Genomic DNA, 20,706 nt, shown 5'->3' on the forward strand with positions numbered 1-20,706 from the left:
ATACTCAAGGCAGGAATGACAGCTTCAAGTGAAATAGTCTAAAATGTCAGAACCATCAATAATGTTGCACACTCCAAGCAAATGCTCTTTCTCCTTCTAAAAGATATTTGCATAAATGCAACGGTTATGTATATGGGGCACCAGTATTACTGGATTAATTATTTATCAGCAGAAATCTATTTTGCCTACCTGCCTGCAGTCTGTCTGACTTCTTTGTTCTAAGCAACTACTCAGTAAATATTTAAGCTTTTCAGAATCTTTGTTCTGAAACAAATGGAATATGCAAATATTAGTCTCTGCAATTATATGGATTGTATCCCACCTCTCCCCACGGACACTTAACATATTTTAATTATAAAAGTTTTTACAGTAGCCATGGGGAAAGATCTGAGATATGAATTTATTTTTCTTCAGAAAAAGTACTGAAGTACATCTTAATCTATACAACAGATTCTTTATAAAATACAATAATGTACAGATTGTGAAATGCTTAACAGAAAATAGTTTTATTTGAATGTTGTCTACTACACAAATAAAAACAGCCAACAGCTACAACCTTCTATTTTGAGTTTCAGCTTTGTACAGTAGCTAATTTGCTACCTGCTTGGTCCACTACAGAGTCCAGATCTGAAAGGTGTTGAGCTTTCTGGTCTAATTTATTTCCTTACTGCTGCTTCAAGAATATAGGAAAAGGTAGAAAGAATTTGTTGTGATCAGTCCAGGCAGACCATTACACCTGGCCAAATCCCCTGTAAGTGGAGAAGGCTGTACATATATGTAGGGTCAACACACATAGGCAGATTGCAACGAAGTTGAGGACTGAATGGGTAAAATGAAGAATAAGTCTCCTTGAGTAGACAACATCCTGACAACATTTTGTGTCTGACGTTGCATACCATGCAAATTGGTAAGAATTGTAATATTTAACAGGATAAGAAGCAACACAGGTGAAACAACCTATTAGGGAAGAAACCATATGCTTTGCAGAGGTAAGTCGTGGTTGTACATGCATTAAAGTGTCCGAAAGAGTCAACAATCATATTGACACATTGTCCAGCTGATGGAGTATGCACAGATTTCCAAGAGATTTCTACAAGCCCTCACCAAAGTCTCTGAAGGGAAGTAGAAATAGAAAAACTGACCTAGCTGTGGCTGGCATGGGGTAAAAAAGGAAATTCCTCCCATGGACCCATGAGTAGGGAAAAGAGAGGAAACAAAAGGCAGAAACAAATCATTAGTTTTCATGATGAAAAAAGTTACTTCAGGTCCTTCAGGGATCTGCACTGGGACCTAAACTGTCCAATATATGGACAAGTGAACTGGAGAAAAGGGGGCAAATAATGAGATAACAAAATTTATTGAGAATACAACAATTTTCAGGTTGGTCAAATCTAGAGCTGGCAATGAGTGACAAATAGGTGGCTTTTTGATGGGCTGCTACATTCAGCTGAGAGATCCTCTCCGAAAGTATATGGTAGAACAAGAAAAAAAATGGAGGCAAATGTAGCAAGACTGATCACAGACATAAGGAGAGGGTAAACAGGTTAGGGTCTTTCAGTTTACAGATTAAATGATTAAGGGAGAAGATATGATAAAGGCCTATAAAATTACACAAATAGTTTGGAAATAGAAAATAACTATTCACTATTTCTTACAACACAAGGACTAGGAGATGTCCAAAATATTATCAGATAGGTTTAAAATGAACAAAAGGGAATACTTTTTTATCCAACATATTAACTGAATTACAGAACTCACTGCCACAGGATGTATAAATCATTTAAAAAGAAAATTAGATCATTTCATAGAAGATAGGTCTACTGATGGCTACTAACCCTAATGGACTGAACACAACCTCAGGCTTAGAAAGTCCCTAAGACATTGATTGCCAGGAGCCAGCTGAGTTTAGGAAAGACCACTCTACATGGGTCCAGCTTAGATTCTTTCTGTACTGATACTCGGCATCAGAGTCAAGGCAGGATACTGAGAAGCAGGGGAAATCTCGATTTAAATATGTTTTAAATATGAGAACAGTTATTCCAATGAGATTATTTACATGCTTCAAGGGTAAGCAGCTGGAGGGGAGCAAAGCAAAGCAATGAAAAATTAGTATACACCAAGGAAACGTGTGGCACACGTGTTGCTACATGTACATTATTTAAAATGTATATTTATAATTTAAACCATCATAATCATCTGCAACATTCTAGCCTAGAAAACATGACATCCACAATCGTACAAAATGCACACGTGCAAGTGCATGCAATCCCTATTGCCACATACCCAATTTTTCCATCTCTTGGTTTTTATTGATAGACATCTGAAAACCTACCCAAGAGAGATCGCACCCAGACCAGTAAGTGCTTCAGCTGGAGTCCATGCTCTACCAGAGCACCCGCTCCAGAAGAAACTGAAACTGAGGTGATGTGGATTCTCTGGTGTCCAATAAGACATTAATTACGATCAAAACTTTTCCTGTGGTTAGGACATTCACAGCAGCTCCCACCAGCTTGGTCTGACGTCTAAGCAGGGAATAGCTCCCACACAGCCATAGTGCAACTCTGCTGCAAAATCAACCAGCCACCAGGCAGAAGCTCTTTGGAAACCAAGTTTAATGAGTTCCAGAATTAATTATTTAATTAGTTCAACAGAACAGCTGGATTCTGAAATGTTTTTATGTTTGGCAGACACAATGAAACTTCACTATCCTGTTGCAATAAGTTTAAATCATTACGTGTGTGTGTGTGATATATATTTGTTACTTTTATTCAGTATTGTTTCCAGACTGTTGGAAAAACACACCAAAAAATTTAAACAAAATGACGGTCTCTAGCTTGGATTGACTAAATAGTGAAATTGAATGAATCTTCTCATAAAAATGACAAATTTTTGGGTATTTTATACTTTATGACCAATGTATGCGACACTTTTTTCCATTAAGACTGCTCCTGTCTGTTCAAGTCTGCAAAAACCATGAAGTACTGTGCTGGAATGAAAGATACTGTTTGCTCTTTTTACTCAGTTATCCTTTGGTGAAAACATTTTTAAAGGTGACAAATCTGAACAGTTTTGAGTCCCGAGAGACAAAGTAGGAGAAAAATTGTATTTATATGCTTAATGCATTGTGGGTATAAGTTTTGCCAGGCTTCTGTATCAATCACTCACAAGGTCACAGTGTGTAGACTTCACACTATTGCCTCATCTTTACCGAGATGCTAATGGGAAGGAAAACAACTGATGTATTAGATGTCTGTCTACAGAAGGAAAGAAAGGGAGACCATGAAACGTTATTATAGGAAAATGCTAACCATACATGCAAGTAACATCAGCCGGCTGAAAAGCATTGCTCAGACAGTCAAGACCTTTCAGTACCATGAGAAGGCAATGGGGAACAGGTGATGCACATGTAATCCAGGTTATGAACTGAGGCCTGGCAGAGATAAAAGGAGGTTGACCCACACTTTTCCCATCTTTGTGCAATATTCTCTAGCTCTAACTCAAAATTCAGACAAGAAAAAAGATGAAGCACCCTGTAGTTTTATTTTATTGAACTTACACTAATACATAATTTTTTTTTTCCGTTATGGGGTGAAATGTAAGAATTGAATAAAGACCAAGAACAAAACATAATGAATCCAAGTTTTCATCACCAAATGTTAAGGAGTTCCCAAGTCAAAAAAGCAGAAGTTTGCCCTGGACACCTACTCTTTTTTTCAAATGCCCTGTATCAAATCATGCTCATTTTATGCACCCAGAGAGCCCTAAAGATGTCAGGTGGGTAAGGCAAACAGGGGGGTATTAGAGTTCTTTAAGTGCTGCAGTTTGGTGTGCAAGATACGAGACTTTATGATCGCTATAGAAGTTGTGGCTCTGATTAGGAGCAGACCAGACAAATGAGCTAGACTGGGTTGATCTGGCGAATGATCTACTAGTCTTGTGAGTAGTTTCAGCTTTGAGTAGTTTCTTCCGTGTCCAGGAGTCCAACTAAACTGGACAATGCAGAACTGCCATTTGCCTTCATTGCAACAAATCCTTCTGGCTCCATGAAGAGGAAGCTAGGAACTAGTTTAAGATCAGATCACATAATCTGCAAATGCTGGGTCATTACATTTCAGTTAATTACCCTTATACTGAACCATTTACTTTATAATTGACTGAAGTTACTCTTTGACAATGCCAGCCACCTTTGAAAGCATTTGGAGATCTGTCTACCATTTCCTTACTAGCTTTTTCCCACGATGAATTAAATTCACTCTCAACATTTTTGTATTTTATTTCTTCTCTAAATGTATTTGACGTTAACCTTTTTGAGTAACTGACAGTGTAAGAACTTATCAAGAACTATACAGAATAAAATGTATTTTAAGCCACACAGCTGTCAACTATGTGCTCATCCCCTAAATGCAACATCCATACAAATTATGTAGTTGTATAGATTCCCGACTCTTTATGAATTTTTAAAAAATGGATTAGATATCCAGCAGAAGTTTATAGTGTTTTAAGAGTGCTTTGCATCACGTTGATGTATTGATTTTAAATATAAATCCACATTAATCTGAAGTAATTGACTATCTACATTAATAATAATGTTCAATTTTCATGAGGGAAGAGAATGGTTCTTGTGCCAAGACAAATGAAATTTATTACTAGAGACTACAGAGGTAGAGATGAAAACCATTATTAAAAAGTATGAAGAGGCTTTTGACAGAATATCTGTTAAAGTTGCTCCAGGTAACTCTTCAAGAAAAACCGGGTTTATTCAGAAAATTTACAAGCAAATGAGAACATAAAAGGGCAGTTTGGTTGGCATCACAACCTAATTTACTTCAAATATATTTATTAAAATACTTCTTGACTTCTTGGTCAACGTAACTCTCTACTGTGCTTTCTCCCCTGTATTTTTATAAAACGCCACCAAGAGTTACTGTTTTAAACACAGCTGTCAAAATCCTGAGCTAAGCTTTCAAAAGCTTCCAGCTGTCAGAAGATTAACAGTTATTTGTATGCTTAGAAAGTTACAGGATTTTTTTTAAACTTTTTTTTACTTTACTGCTCTCTTTAGGGTTTTACCTCCACAAAGAAAACTGTATGACATTGAATGGGTTATATTCAAATAACAAAGTGCTGAATCCATCATGCCAGGATTTTATGCTGTTAATTAAATATGGATCACATTCATCAATGCATTATTATGTGCTTTGCTGAACAGGAACCTAAACTCTTATCATATAAGTTAACTTACTTAAGGCCCTCATTTTTAGCTCATATATGTGTAAAATTCAACATATGTAAATTCTTCATAGAAGAATTGGATACTTCCTACTTACGTGTTATGTTTCAAACTATGCTTCCAAATTTCATCCGTGAAACGGCACCTGGTTACTATTCTATGAAGAACGAATATGCATTTTCTGTTGAAAGGAAAGCTTTGGATGGGATGTTGGCACGGTGTGGCATCATTTATCCAAATGACGGTCATGATTACATTTTGAGGATGATAAACCAGTGCTCAGTATAAACTTGACAAATTCGAGCTTCAGTTAAATAAAATCTCAAGTAAACTCTTTAATCTTATTTCTTCCATGAAAAGAGAACAGTACTACCTTTTAAAACAGAGTAATTACATCTTACCATTAGAGAAACCAATCATATTTGGGTTTTAGTGTTCTTTACCAGAACTGATGAGATCTTGAGTCATCCTCTGTTTGAGCATCCATATATCCTGAGGTTGGTAGAGGACTCTTTTAATGGGATCCCCAAAGGAATTCAGGAGAAAAGTAGTTCTACAAAAACATTTTAACCAACTGATGTCTTCTCCAGCATATATTTCTATGCTTCTACTTTAAAACTGAGTAAGTGACTCAAGCCATACCTCACTGAATAGCACTTCTGCATGAAACGCTGTTATCTCTGCTGCTTCAAAACAGTTTTCAGTACAACTTAACTAGTTTTATGCTTCACTACACAGGGATCTAATTCTATTAGCATAGCTATCAAAACGTGAATAACTAGCCATCACCAGGAGCCAGATCATCTACAAATGTCAGTGGGAAAAGGAACCTGAGAAAAGTAAATCATTAGGAACAAGAGGGAGAAAAACAGGTGATGGTCGTTCAGAATTAGTTTACTGAAGTCAGCTTTGGAAACCTCTCTATACAGCCAGCTCATCGTGGAATGTTTTTCATGATTTCTAGTTTATACTCTAAAATCTCATCTACAATGTTAAAAAAGTGGTCTGGAGCCCTAAAGCTGTGAAGAATACTTACAGACAATACACTAAGTGTTAACAGAGAAAACCATGCCTGGCTGAAACCTCAAACAGAAACAACAGCTAGAGGAAAGTAAAGCCTAATTTCAATAAGATGGTAAATTATGTTTTTCAACCTACAGGGATCCTTTGCGGCTCTGAGAGATTATTCCGAATGTTATATTTTCCTTCCTTCTTTTTATTTCATAACATTGTCAAGCAAGGGGCAATGGGAAAGATGCTTCCAGCGAACACTGCTTTGTAAGGGTGTGCTTCTTGCCGGGAATTTGAGAGAGAGATCAAATGTACATCCTCTGGAGGGCTTCAACATGCAGAATACAGTGAAGTCCCACCTAAACACGGTGACTGTTCTGCTGTTCCAGTAATGACTACTCTGAAGCCCACCAAAATCAAAGGAAAACTTGTTACTGACTTAATGCGTTTTGGATCAAGCCCCAAGTAATCAGTTACGTGTATATACTAATGCACATTAGTAGATCCAAAGGAGTATAAGGACCCATCATAAATATTGTTTCTAAAGCTGGTGAATTGATTTTTACCAGAACAGTGTGACTAAGAAACAATAAAGATTAGAGAGACCTGCTACTACATCTATTAATGTTCTGGGTACAGTAAGGAAAACTGTATTTGTACTTGGGAAAAGTTTGCAGGGAAAAGACAGGGTACAAAAAGGAACAGAAGTAATTAATATTTGGCAGAAAAGTCTAAGACACTCCCCTGGTGACTACGTCATGTTGTAAAGGGTTCCTTTGTAGACCACTGTGAGCCTGGGGTAGGGGGTGCACAGCTTTCACAAACATCTGTAATGCATCCATCTGGACAGTTACAGGTAAAGCCAAGTTAAATTTGGATTTAAATTTGTTTGTGGCACTGGTAAGAAGGAGTTTAATTTGTCCTGGTTTATGTCTATACGACACACATTCATGGGCGGGTTTAGCTGGGACGGCTGGCCAGGGTGTTGGAGGCCAGAACGAGAAGTAGATCCCAGACCATGGTTAGCGTGTCCTTGCTGGCTGGGTCAGTTACTGCCCGACTGTCGGCTTTCAGTTACGAACTGTTAGGATTTGGGCTTACAGTATTTCAGCAAAGGTGGATCTGAAATCTCATCGCTCAAAACATCCACTCAGCTTCTAGGAAACTGTTTCTTTTTCCATTCAGCAATAATACCAGCAAGACGAAATATTAAAGGGGAAGCTCGTAATGGCAGGTTTTGAGTGGGATTAAATTTGAGTGACCTGGAGAGCTTTGAATTGCAAACCACCAGGATTTCCTGTCATAGCCTTGAACTGTGTATGCTGCTTTTCCAGTGAAAGCATGCTTACACACGTATAGCGGTGCCTACCTGCTCTCAGTTAAACTCTAGCTTTGCACATGAAATATGCGTTATTTTTTGCATGAGTCATCTAAAAAGAGCCTCTAAGTCCGTAAGAGGTATATGTTGCAGAAGAAGAAAGGAAAAAGAAAGAACAGGTATAATATTGGAAGAAAAGCAACAGGGAGAACAGAAACAGAGCAAGGAAATGGATGACAGAAGAACTTCTAAGTAGGCAAGAAGCTCTGGGTAGGCACTGCAGATGCTCTTTACCTACTGCAAGAATCATCCTTCAAAATTTTTAGTATACTGACAACCAAGCAAGGAGACATAAAAATTAGCTTTATGCATGCTGTAGAGGAAGGAGATTCTAAAGCCTACCAAGCCTTATTTCCAGTCCACCCAAGTCAGCAAAGTACTAGAGAAATAGAGAGGAAGATGATTTTGTGAGTCACCTCCAAAATAGGATGGTCATCTCTCCCCACTGAATTCTAAGAATGGAGAAAAGTGAATGTGTGTATCTACGCTATGAAGTGTAGGGTAGATATGAAAAAAAAAAAAAAATTATGGGCACTATCCAAAACAGTACAGGTAGTCCTGATACCAGCTGCACCAAGACTGTCCTGCTACGTTCTAACAGAGGGTGGGTGGATAAAGAATCAAAAGAATGAAGAGCAATAGTGAATTATGAATTTTTCTGTTTCTTATTAAAACATTCAACATTAAAATCACCGTTGTACCTCTCTACATATAACTCAGAGTGGCTGTTTAATGCAGCATTTGAGAATGCATTAAAGGCTACTGCAGAAGTAGTTTAATCTCTATAATACTTTTTGAAATATAACTTGATTTAAGAGGAGGTATGAAGTAAATAGTTACACCACAGGTTAGGATCTTCTGAGCACTATTTGCATACACAACAGCTCAGAAATAAATCCAGAGGAATCTTTTACCAAAGTCTATATAGCAGTCTTCCTTTTTTGGACCGCTGCATCTAACAGGTAGAAATGCTTAAATTATTAAATATGTTATCAAAAACTTCTGCTCCTTTTCCAAAAGATTTCTAAATATGGACACTGTAATTTACCTGTCCCTGTGCTTTAAGAGTACATGGTTCAGGACATAATATGCAGACATTTATCAATGTGTTTGCCATGAGCCTCGCACGTACCCAGCATGCACAACAGATGCTAAAGTCAGTATGCAGGCAATGCGCTTTCCATACAGTGGAATCTAAGTAGGCACGGACACAAGAAGGTAGGAGGTAGGGGCATTCGTTAGTACTGTTCAGATAGCAGCTACACAGCCCTAAAGCCCCACCTAAAGCCCAATCATGGCTTTCAATGTAAAGCTCAGTTAATGTACAAATTTCTACCAGCCATGTACTACTGACCAGAGTGGCACAATATTAACATGCAAGAAAAGACAAAAAGTTTAAAAGTATTACTATATGAAATTATATCAAACCTCAAAACACTCTCGTGAAAACTGAGGCAGAATGACTTACAGTTTGATCAAACTATGAAAAATAAAAATCTAAGTCAAGAAAGACCAGAGCTCCTCACCACTGTTGCCTCAGCTCCATCACTTCCAAGATGCCAGTGACGCTTCACTCACCACCTAGGCAGTTTCTCCAGTATCAGCTGAATCTTTCACAGGGGAAAAACTGATGGAAAATTCTTCCAGAGCTGAAGGTATTTTTCCGAGGGTATTTTTGTCTGTACATTTGTTGCTTCAAAACTGCAGAAACATATTAAAGCGTCTGAGATGCAACATGAGCTACAGACTGGCTGAGTCAGAACCAGCTTCCTAATGAGGACTCTGGCACTGAGTACGATCGCTGAAACCTCCAACCATGACACTAGAACACTGCTGGTGACGAACTGAAGTCTGGGGCACAAGGAGCCTCGGCAAGGCCTTGACATTTCTGTCAAAGGCTGGCAGAAAAAGAGGAGGGACCGTGAACTGCGAAGCCAGTTTGTACATCACTCCCATATTCAAGGCATGGCCCAGTCATCGAGGTTGTGGGCAGGCATCTGGGCATCCCTGAGCCTCAGCTATCCGGTGGAAGGTCTCCATACCAAGGCACTTTCCTGACATGCAGTTGTCTCGGTTTGGAAGTGAGCATTGTGCTCTTTTCCTAAAATAAGCCTTTAAAAGGTAAGAAAGGAAATTTGTCCCTAAGCCCTGCACTAATAAAATATATCCAAAACCTGAAGCTGAGAGTAACTTTATTCTCCCAAAGCAGGGATGAAAATTAGTCTACAGATTTAAGAATCACAACTGTGTTTCCAAACACATGGAACCAAAAGGAAGCAGAATAAATCAAAATCTTCTAGTTTCTTTTCAATCCCTTTCCCACTCATCTAGCCAATACGCTTACTATCTGTAGCAGAGGACGATTCTCCCTAATTTTACATCATCGTTTTACTTGATTCCATTTTGCTGCACATCAGCAAAGCACCATGTAGACCGATGGCACTAAGTAATTCTGATAATATTGTCAAAAAACTTTTCTTTATAAATCCTCAGATTTTTTACCTCACCTTCTAAATCTTCACGTTAGCACTCAGTTTTATTCTAAGGTTAGACTCCTTTCTAAGTTACATTGAGACTGCAAGAATGAAAACCCAGTAAGGTATTTAGACGTAATAAGCTTGAGCATAAGAACTAGAAGAGCACATCCAACTTCTATAAGCAGGCATGAATGAGTCCGAAGGGAAAACTCTGACACAGGCTACTGCGGATACAGAAATTCGAAGGTTACTTTGCCCCCAGGAACTTTACCCACACACCTGCAGAGCGGCAGGAACAACCAGAACTTCTGCAAATACCCGTGTCTGATGTATCAGGCCCCCCACATACGCAAACACGCTGAAGATGGCAGTTTCCTCTGGCCCCCAGGCTGCTGAGGACTCCTGTTGCATGGAGGTGAGTTCACTTTGTTTATAAGGAGTGGCATACGGTAATTTTCCACTTAACTCTATTAAGAGCCATAAAGCTATTAGTGTAGTAACAGCAGTTACAGCCATAAGGCTATGTAATTCCTTTTATAAGGAATTACTGTTTTCTACTAACTCTTTTATCTACTGATAAAAAGAATTGCACTAACTGACAACTCTTTTTGTCGGTCCGCTGCCTTTGGTGGGATTACTTCGTGCGTTTCCTCGCTCCTTCTCTCCTCCTCCGGCAGGCAGGCCGCCCGGGCCGGCGCCCCGACGGCATCTCCGCCCCGCCACGGCCGCCGGGACCTCGCTCAGGCCCCGCGCGGTCCCGCCACCGGCGGGGCAGCAGAGCCAGCACCGGCCCTCTGCGACGGGAGCGTCCCGCCGGGAGAGGCCCCGAGGCCCCGCCGGCAGAGAGAGATGGGGGGGCGGGGGGCAGGGAGGGCGGGCAGGCACCCGTGGGGCGGGGAGATCCGCGGCCCGGCCTCTCCCCGCGCCGGCGGCCGGAGCCTTAACGGCGTCTGGTCCCGGCGGCGCAGGGGGCTGGCCGGGGGGGGGGGGGGGCGGGACCCCGCCGGGGGCCGCTGCTAGCGATGCCTCCCCCGCGCCCGGGGGCCCTGCGCGGCCGGGGGGCAGCCTCCGCCGCGGTGCCCCGCGGGTGCCCGGCGCGGCGCGGCGGCTGCGGGGCGCGGGGGGCCGGCACCCGCCGCTGAGCAGCTCCGCGGGGGGGAGAGGGGGGGCGATGTCCTCGCTGCTGAAGGAGGACCTGGCGAAGAGGCTGTTCGGCCCCCGGCGGCGGAGGCTGCACGAGTTCATCGAGGTGGAGGGCTCGGGCGCCGAGCGCTGCTACCTGTGCGCCGCAGGTACCGGGGCAGCCCGCCGGGCGGGGGCGCGGGCGCCTGGGTCGGCGCCTGGGAGTGCACGAGTGGGTGTGCGAGGGGAGGTGGGCGTGGGTGCCCAAGGATGGCCGCGCGTGGGGGCGGATGGGTGCGTGGCGATGCGAGGGTGCGCGTACCTGGGTGTGCGAGGGAGCGGGGCCGGGGCTCGGCTCCCGCCGGGGCCGGTGGCGGGGCGGGAGCGGGGAGCGCCTCGGCGCGGGGCGGCTGCAGCCCCGGGCCCGCCGCGCCGCCCGCAGCGCCGCCCGCAGCTCCGGCAGCTCCCCAGCACGGCACGAAACCCAGCTCGCTGTCCCCGCGCAGCCGGCAGCCTTCAGAAACGGCGTTTTCTCCGATTTCTGATTCATACGGGCTGGAGCTTTGATACCGGCGGAGAAAGGTGACACTTCCAACACGAGTGCTGAAAGTGTTGAGGACGTGGCAGTGCTGTGAGTGCCTCATCTGCTTTTAAAAGAGCGATACCTTACCGTAGTTCTAACTAGTTTTCCCATAAGAAAGCAGAACAATACACTAACATTGCAGGAAACATTTGTAATTTTTAGAGCTTTGGCACTGTCCCTTGTCTTGGTCTAATGTCCTACATATTGTCCCAATGACTTTGGGAACACTAAACTAGACTTGTGGTTTAAATAAATACACATTTGAGTTAGTAATTAGCACGAACTGTGAGTAAAACAAGATTGCTGCGAGTGATAAGCTTAATTATCTGTCTACTTACTAAATTTGATTTCAAGTGTATCTGTTTCATATCATTTTTAGAACAAGGTTTCAGAAAAGTTTGTTTGTTTTTTATTTCACAATAGTGAAAGATACTCAAAAAGAGAAATGCTCTCATCCATAAGTAGTTAGGTTGAAGTGAGTGCTTCTTCCAGTCTGTTTCCTCTTCAGGTTCAAAATACATGTAACGGGTAGAAATAATCTATGTACTTGAGACATAGATTGGGTTAACATCCGATATGGGATGATGTCAACCGTATTCTGTGATCATTATCTTTCTAAACATCTGAAGTCTTTAGAATATTTAAGTTGTTTTACAGATCACTGGAAATACTAAGCAAGCTATGTTCCCTGTGCTCATGTAATTTTGGTAGAACAGGCTTCGTATTTTAGAACTGTAAAAATAGTTTTAAGAAATGGATTCCTGAACATCACAGAGCTTCTAAATGTACCGAAATACCAACCTGATTCATAGTTTATAAAACTATCTGGTAGAAGTATTTTTAGTTGCATGTGGTAGATCTAAACAGTTCGCTGTTACGAAACATCCAAAGAGGAGAAATAACATCACGCACCTTTAAAATCTTTACTAAAAATTTATTTTTAAGGTAAAGGAGAACAAGCCATTAAAGAAAGCCTCTAATCAGATTAACTGATTGGAAGTCTCTGAATACATAAAGGAACATTTATGTAGAGTATTAAAAGTGGGATCTCTCCAGTATCCAATATTAAACTCTCTTCATATATTCAGGCATAGTCAAGTAAATGGTGAGCAGAGTGGAAATCTGATTCTGAAAGATGGGTTGCGTCCGGCTGCCGGCAGCTACTGTAATCTGCTGTGATTCTGTAGGAGCGAAGCACATTCTCTAAAATCTTATCCCTGCAATACGACCTCAGTATATTCCTGTTGATTTCAATTACCATAACAAAAAAGAATTAAAATCAGACAAACTATAGGCAAAACTTTAGAAGTCTATGCCTTTTGAAATCTGTATTACCACAAAATCTTGGTGTGGATAACTGAACAATGTTATTTTTGTGCCATATGCCCAACATTATTTCCCTTCCTTTTCACAATAGCAAGTCCCAGTTCTTGCATGAAGGCAATAATATCCTTTCACTAAATGCTTTATAAACCCTGGAAGAACGTCAAGCTGAAACGCAACCGCATTCAGGGATTTTCACAACCCAGTACGGGTATGCCTGAGAATGGTAGGTATAACATTGTATTATCCAACAGAGACTCTGAAAAAGGTGGTCCATGGAAGACCTTAAGAAATAGTTTGTGCTCTATGAAGGCATTGCCATAGCCGTGCCCTCCCCAAGAAAAGCTTTTAGAGTTTAATAGAATGACATGGTAGATCGGAGTTCATGTTCTAGATAAAAAATTAAATTTTCTTTAATTCTGTTAACCGAGTGCAAGAACAAGCAATATCTAAAATGCAGGAAAAGTAAAGAAAGATTTTTTTTTTTTTAAGTTGAAAGTAGTCCACCCAAGTTTCACCACTGGGCAGGACACACTCCTGGTTTCGTTACTCCTAACACATCTGTGCTCTGTCCTTATGTCATACGATTTCTGCTCCTGCATGAGGAGTAGCAAAGTGGCAGTCTGTGGGACCTGGCGGCCTCTAGGACATCCCCTTGTATTTCTGCAGGACTGGGGGCTTTTGGGGTTGGGCTTGCTTCCTTTTGTTTTAACTCTGAGGGAGGCAACATATTCCCTCACAAGCAAGCAAGCAAACAAACAAAATGGGAGAAACTGAAAGGATGAAGAGAACTTTCGAAGATTAGCCTACTAGATGTGCTTGCAAATGAAAACCATTGTAACTTCTCCATAGAAGATAACACAGTGGTGGTCCTTTGGTTAAAAATCATTGAGCAACTACGACTGATAGGACCAGAAAAAAAAGCAACAATGATTTGTATTTCCCAGGCAGGGGAGCCATAGGCTGAGAGAAATTATAATCAATTTACATACCTTTTCCGCTGTTTTTCTTTGCAATGGAAAGAAGGCATATCTCCAACATAGATCCTTTGTTTGTCTTTGTTTAATAATCATTGTCTTATAAACAGGTGAGAAGTAAGAGGCGTTTTAACAGGAATGAGATAAAATTAGTCAAGTTTCAAAACGGGTTTTCAAAAATTCAGGCAGTATTTAGAAATAAAAGAATTTTGCTCCTGCAACTGTAGCCTCGTGCTATGATGTCAAAATGCTCCTGCCAGACGTAGGTGACATTTTACCTTAGGCTACCGGACGGCTTGGGGAAGTGGCCTGCCCTGCAGCCGTCATGCTGGATGTGCAGGAGATTGTTCAGGCTCCGGTGCTTTTCACACTCATTATTGTGCGTTGCAGAAATCCGATCTCCTACGCAGCACTCAATGTAATCAATTAATAATGGTAGTTATTGCAAAGAGTCTCTTCGTGCTCTTTTTACTCTCATTTCCTGCCTAAGTTGGAAAATAGTAATTTCTACAAAGATAGCATTGGGCAACTTGAAGCTTTAAGAAATATTTTCAATGTTATTTTTGTTAAGTGGCCTGCTTACATGTTTTATAGGGAAAGAAGAGTTTTGCTTTAAAAAAAGTAATGGCTTCATACGAGAACTTCATCCACAAAATGGGAAGTATAGCACAAGTCATGTAAATACAGAGCCTTGGTAGCGGTTTTGCAATTTTCTGACTCCAGCACCCCAAAAGATTTCCCCTTGAAGTAAGCAGGTTACGTGGATTATCCATAGAGATCCAGTGCCAGAATTAGGCTTTCATTGCACTGCTAGTGAATTCAGGTGAAACGCTTTTGCTCAGACAAGGTTTTCTTTTCACAGGACCGGTAAGGTAAATCCTAAATCTACTAAAAGCTGACAGGTTTCATAGGCTGAGAACATGGTGCTATTCCTACTACCTGGGCAAAATAAAACTATTAAGTCCGGCACAGCCCTATATAGCCCTGCCCGTCATCGTTTAAGTTATTATCTAAAATGTAGTTTGATTAAGTCTTTTATTACTGGAACTTTTGGGAAGTACTTGCTTGCATATCTAAACTATTTTTTTCTTGTAGTGACTAAAAGTGAAGAAGTAGAAATATGTATGGTTAAACACTTGCGAGTGGATCGAGAGGAGAAATATGAAATAGTTGAAAAGTGGTTTTTGAAAGATCTGGAGATGATTGATGGAAAAGAGGCAGATACTGTAAGTGTTATATATTATTAAGTATATATATTAGAGTATACTTTTCTTTATGTAAAAACCAAAATAAATCAAACCTCCCAGGAACTTTGCTTTTATTGCATGCGAGAGGCTCCGTATCGCATTTGCACTGTTGGGGGGGGCGGGGGGGAGGAAGGAGAGATTTTCTTGTTTGTTGTAATCTTCATCTCTCCGGTTGAGATCTGAGGGACAAGCTAGACGTTTTCTAATTTGTTCATCATAACTGGGAATAAAAGTTCTCCACCTGCAGCTCTTAGTGTAAACTGGAGTTAATCCCATAGATTTTAATGTGTATTTGAAAACAAAATTTCGTTAAATATTTTTATGGAGAATGTGACACTGTCAGTTGAATGTATGAACCTGTTCTCTGTGTGACAACGTCTTGCAAGTGCATTGTTTGGTGTACCAGCTCACAAAATTGTGCCTCTTTCACACAGCTTAATCACACATTACTTGGATCAATTAAATATTTGTGTATTCGTGTGTGTAAATATGAAACAGCTTTGGCTAGATCTGGCTGACTTACTCGTAAAAAAGTCCTAATCTCCCAGATACAACTTCAGAAGGGTAAAATGAGGCTGCAGTAGTACGATACAGAACAACACCAAAAGTAGAATTAAATCCTATTTTACGAAAGCTAGAAGAATGTGCCGAGGAGAATATCTCACTGCATGTATGAGAAGACATTTTAACAGTCATCCATGCATAATAAATGTAGTCCAGGAAAAAATGACTTTTTTCCCTTTGAAAGTGCTTTCAAATGAACATAAAATAGAATTCAGATTACATTATCCTAGTGAAAGAGAAATCAAGAGCCCACAGGAAAGGTTTCAGAGCCTTGCTCCAAGGAAAATGACAGACTGTGGTTGTTCTCCTTTTGTCCTGAGCACATCGCCCTCAAGTCTAAAACTAGGAACCTGGGAGACGGAGGAGGTGAGCTCAGGTTCAGAGTATCCCTGCACCCTGAGAGCTCTTTGCAGTTTAGGCCAGAGGGGAAAAAGAGCCAAAACTAATAATACTTTACGTCCCCTCTCCAAGTGATCTTGCTTCTGGAGATGTTCCTGTCCCTTCCCCAGCCAAGGCAGCCAGAGGATTTCCTTATCGCTTGCCCACATGAATTAGCTTTTTTCTGAAGTGTTGTGCTAAATTATCCTTCAGAGATGATTCAGCCTTCCATGACTGAGTTGATCAAAATCGGTCTCATTTTTGGTTAAAGAAAAGCCTAAATGAACCTCAAACTCGTAATTATAGGGTGATTAACACTGCTATAAATATTCCTAATAGTTATTCATATCCATAGAATTTAACAGAACTTAGCTGCTGCTAGGATTAATTGTGCCAAAGAGCCAGAAAGCACAGAGAATTACAATTTAGGCAGGAAGGGCAATCAATATTCTTCTTCTGACAGGCATATATAGTTATAGTCCAAGGCAAGTGCTTTTCATACAGTGTGTTTTAGGCAACATGACAAATTGGTTCATTTCAAAACAAGGTTGTATAATCCCAATAAAGTGCAGCGTATGGCTTGGGCAAACTCTGAAAGTTTTACTAGGGCAAAACTCCTAATGGCAAAGAATAGCAGCTAATTATAAACTGCTACTTTGTAAAGTTTTAAAAGACCCTTTAGTATGAATAGCAGAAATAGCAAAGTCCTTTAGAGTCCGTCAAACTGAGAAAAAGCCCTGAAGGTAGGTGGGCAGAGAACAACAGATTGCTGTTCTAACATCTGTAATGCGTGTAATAATTTCATTCTCCCTCCGTTTTTTTAGGATAATCCATATTTTGATATGCACTTCCACAAAGTCTACAATCTGGAAGCATATAGTTGTGCATCTAAATATACCTTTGCTCGAACGCTAAGCAAACTGAATGAAATGTACCTTAAGAAGGACTTGAAGATTGTGAACTTTGATGACACCTACCTGAATGATGATTCAATCTGGTCATCCAACAATAGGGATTGCTTAGTACTTATGAGGATATGCTTCTATGCTTCCAACCTTTTATGTCTCTCCCTGTGTCCTTTGTCCTAAAGATGCATTTTCTAACATTAAGGTGACTGGTTGACTTTCATTGACCAGCATTTCATAAATCATCTGATCAAAGAGATAGTAAGTGATATGCAGTATCTGCTTTTTAATTTTACATATAAGTAAAAAAGGGAACATACTTTTTACATAAATAATAGACCATTCATTTATATACATTAGGAGGGCCTCGCTCTGGCAAATACAAATATATGAGATTTTCAACATAGGACCAGTAATTCTCACGGTCAGTGGTGATTGCTTATGTAAGTAGAGTTCGGCATTTGCTCATATGTTCATGGAGGTATAAATTATCTTTCATTAATAGCTGGAAATATTTTTAAAGCATTAAGAGCATTAACAGTTAATTTACATCCTGGAAGTAGAAAAAAGAAAGCAACCAAATGAGTTCTGTATGAGAATGATGCACACTTCCATTTTCAAATGTGTTGAAATACAGAACTTCGTTAAAGAGATCACACCTATATCAGTACAAGAATCAAACCCTCATCCTGATGAATCGGAGTTTTGCATTCAGGTCCCACGGGACCAACTTTTCACCTATGCAGTTATGTTATTTTTCCCTCAAAACATTTCGTACTCACTTCGGCCTTCCCATTATTTGTGGTACTGTCTTAGAAACAGAAAAATGAATGTTCTTAAGCAGAATTGCTTTATTTGTCAGACCTTTCAGAACTTTTTTCTTTTGTATCGTTAACATCTTCTTTCTTGCACTTTATTGCTTATGTCTATGAACAGGCCTGGTTAGGGAATGGAAATTGTTTGTTTATGTCTCTTCTCTACCTCTGGACCGAGAGTTAACAAAATACTATGTAAACAGTAGTTGTTGGCTACCACAGTTACTTTGTAGGCAAGTGATAGACTTTTCAAAATTCACAGAATTATGAGAGTAATTTTCACCAGTTTCTAGCTATGCGTTAGCATATTCAGTGCACTACTTAAAAGTGTATTAGTACTTAGAGTTACACTTAACATGGGGTAGAGTCTACTGAGTGGTTTGGAAGATCTCACCCATAACAAAAAATAACAGCTGGACTTGTGACAGCATTATATTACAGTAGAAACAGAGGATGAATTAAAGCTGTATTGAGCAAGAGCTGAAGAGGAACGATGTTGACAATAAGAAGCACAGTGATATTCCCAATGTCAGTCAGCTAAGCTAGTTGGCTGCTCTTCCCATAGTCAATAAAGAAATGCCAACCCAAAAGGTCATTCAGGGAAGCTTCTGGTCAGAACGTCCTGCAGGAGAAAATTTGCCTTCTCTTTTGCCGGCCAAGAGAGTACAGGGAGACTAGGTGTGGACTGAACCAGCTACGTACCTAAAGCTGGCTGATGTGAATAGCTCCTGGGAAATCACGAGCTGGTTAATGTTCTCTCTCAGTACCTGCCGTCTGTAAAATGGGATAGTCGCGCAAGGGTACTGTTGACTCATACTTCACTGTTGTCTTTCACATGGACTCGCACCTTCGAAAACATTGGTGTAAATGTACTTTGGATTCAAAATTGAAATAACATCAAATAAGTGAGAGTATATTTGAAAAACTGTATAAAACGTACAGCTTTCTACTTTACTTTTTAAATGTTATCCTATTGCTTGTATATAGGAAAGGCCATACCTTTGATTAGCTAATCTTCAGAAACTGTGTATTTATTCTAGGCATATGTTGTAAAGTACATTCATTCTAACCCAAATCTTAGTAATTAAGTGTATCTTGACAGCTGTGAAGGCAGTTTATGTGGGTAACACAAATCTTCTGGAATTTGTAAGGACTTAAGTCTTACATTTGCCACCTAGATACTGTTAGAGAGAAGGACTGTATTTATAGTAATTGTTTATGAAATGCAGTTGTTCTTTTCAGAACGTCTTTGGGATAATCCAGTGCAAGTATGTGTGTTGTAACATTTGATCCATAGCTACAAGAAGTATTTGCCCAACATCCAGGTTCCACAAAACCATCTTCAATAGCAAGTATAATTCAGACCACTATTATCTATGATACGTTGTCTTGCTTGGACTATGTATTAATTGTAGAGGTCACTGTTTTCTGTAATATTTACAAATTCTTTGCTTAATAGGCACAAGGAAATATTTTCTGGGTGGAAAAGCTCCCATCATTCATCTTGTAATAAAAACATAGAACCTCTAATAATAAGCACTTCAGAGCATTCTTTTGAAATAAAGTACAGGTGTAGGGAATTCCTGACCAATAATTGTCTGTATTGTGTTAGAAACTGATAAGCTAAAAATTACTGTAATGTTCAACTGTATTTAATGGACTTGCATCAGTAGTTTATATCTTTCTATTCTTGTACTGTATAAACATTAAACTGACTATATTAGAAGACAAATAAGCCTGCATTTTACGTGGAATAATATGCAATTAAAATCTTTTTGTCGTTTCTTCTGTCTGATAACATAATATTTCAGACATTCTTCACTAAGCGATCAGACTAAACAAAACGAAAGGAGAAAAAAAGAGATTGTCCATGTAAATTACTTCAGTTATTATCAAAAGGATAAATACTTTAAAAGATCTATGCAGACCTAATTTAGGGGCTCCTTACATTTACACAGTTCTTTATAAGATGTCAAATACCAAGACACTGTGTAATCGCTAGACTGACCTGATGGCACTATGGAAAGTCTTTGTCCTGAGGTGCGGGAGACTGTCACTTTGCGGTTAGTATAGCACAGCAGCACCACAGGAGATAGAGAATATGCTAAATTATAAAAGGAGAAGACCCGACAGGCTAAATAGCCCATCTTTCAATTCATGCAGAATTGTTTCCTACATCACACTTCCTGACATTGGATATACAGAATGTAGTTTGAAATATAGTATCTGGGGATTCAACTGCTTCTCCTGGAAGACTTCTCCAAAACTGAATAGGAAGAAATTTACAGGAGTAAAGGATTATCACAAATGCATTTGTAGCATTCTTATAAAAGGCTTCAACTAAATGATGGAGTGAATTAATACTTGAGATTGTGGATATAATGTGGATTTTCTTCAGAAGACAGGAATTGTTATCGGCCATATCTGTTCCGGAGAAAAGAAAAAATACGGCAGCCTGAACATGAAGAAGAGTGATAACGAGCAAACAGAACTTTATGCTCACTTGTTTAAAAGGCAGAAAGAGAATAGAGGCTGCCATAAAAGACAGATGATGTTTTTTTCCCAAGTGTATTTTTTTAAACTCTTTAACCAACATCAGAATTAAGAATACGGGGAAACCTATGAATATTTTGTATGTAGCATTTAGCAATACCATATTTGTCTTATTCTATACTTAAAAAAATACATCCGTTTCC

At 39.9% G+C, this 20,706-nt stretch overlaps 1 protein-coding gene across 2 annotated transcripts; it reads left to right on the forward strand.

Annotated features, from left to right (window-relative positions):
* Positions 1-11,258: 11,258 nt before the first annotated feature.
* Positions 11,259-19,784, forward strand: EXOC1L (exocyst complex component 1 like). 2 transcript variants are annotated; one of them, XM_076336276.1, is made up of 3 exons: positions 11,259-11,388; positions 15,197-15,327; positions 17,115-19,784. In XM_076336276.1, exons 1-3 carry the CDS (start codon positions 11,268-11,270, stop codon positions 17,376-17,378), a joined length of 516 nt encoding a protein of 171 aa, XP_076192391.1. In that variant the 5' UTR covers positions 11,259-11,267; the 3' UTR covers positions 17,379-19,784. The 2 variants fall into 2 exon arrangements, with proteins under 2 accessions (XP_076192391.1, XP_076192392.1); XM_076336277.1 differs by lacking the exon at positions 11,259-11,388 and adding an exon at positions 11,771-11,849.
* The last annotated feature ends 922 nt before the right edge of the window (positions 19,785-20,706 follow it).

The sequence above is a fragment of the Aptenodytes patagonicus genome, chromosome 4 (assembly GCF_965638725.1).
Source record: "Aptenodytes patagonicus chromosome 4, bAptPat1.pri.cur, whole genome shotgun sequence".
Classification (NCBI taxonomy): domain Eukaryota; kingdom Metazoa; phylum Chordata; class Aves; order Sphenisciformes; family Spheniscidae; genus Aptenodytes; species Aptenodytes patagonicus.

Coding starts and splice junctions, on each gene's coding strand:
- EXOC1L (XM_076336276.1), top strand. CDS start 11,268: ATGTCCTCGCTGCTGAAGGAGGACCTGGCGAAGAGGCTGTTCGGCCCC. Junction 11,389..15,196: donor CTGCTACCTGTGCGCCGCAG/GTACCGGGGCAG, acceptor TTTTTCTTGTAG/TGACTAAAAGTGAAGAAGTA. Junction 15,328..17,114: donor ATGGAAAAGAGGCAGATACT/GTAAGTGTTATA, acceptor CCGTTTTTTTAG/GATAATCCATATTTTGATAT.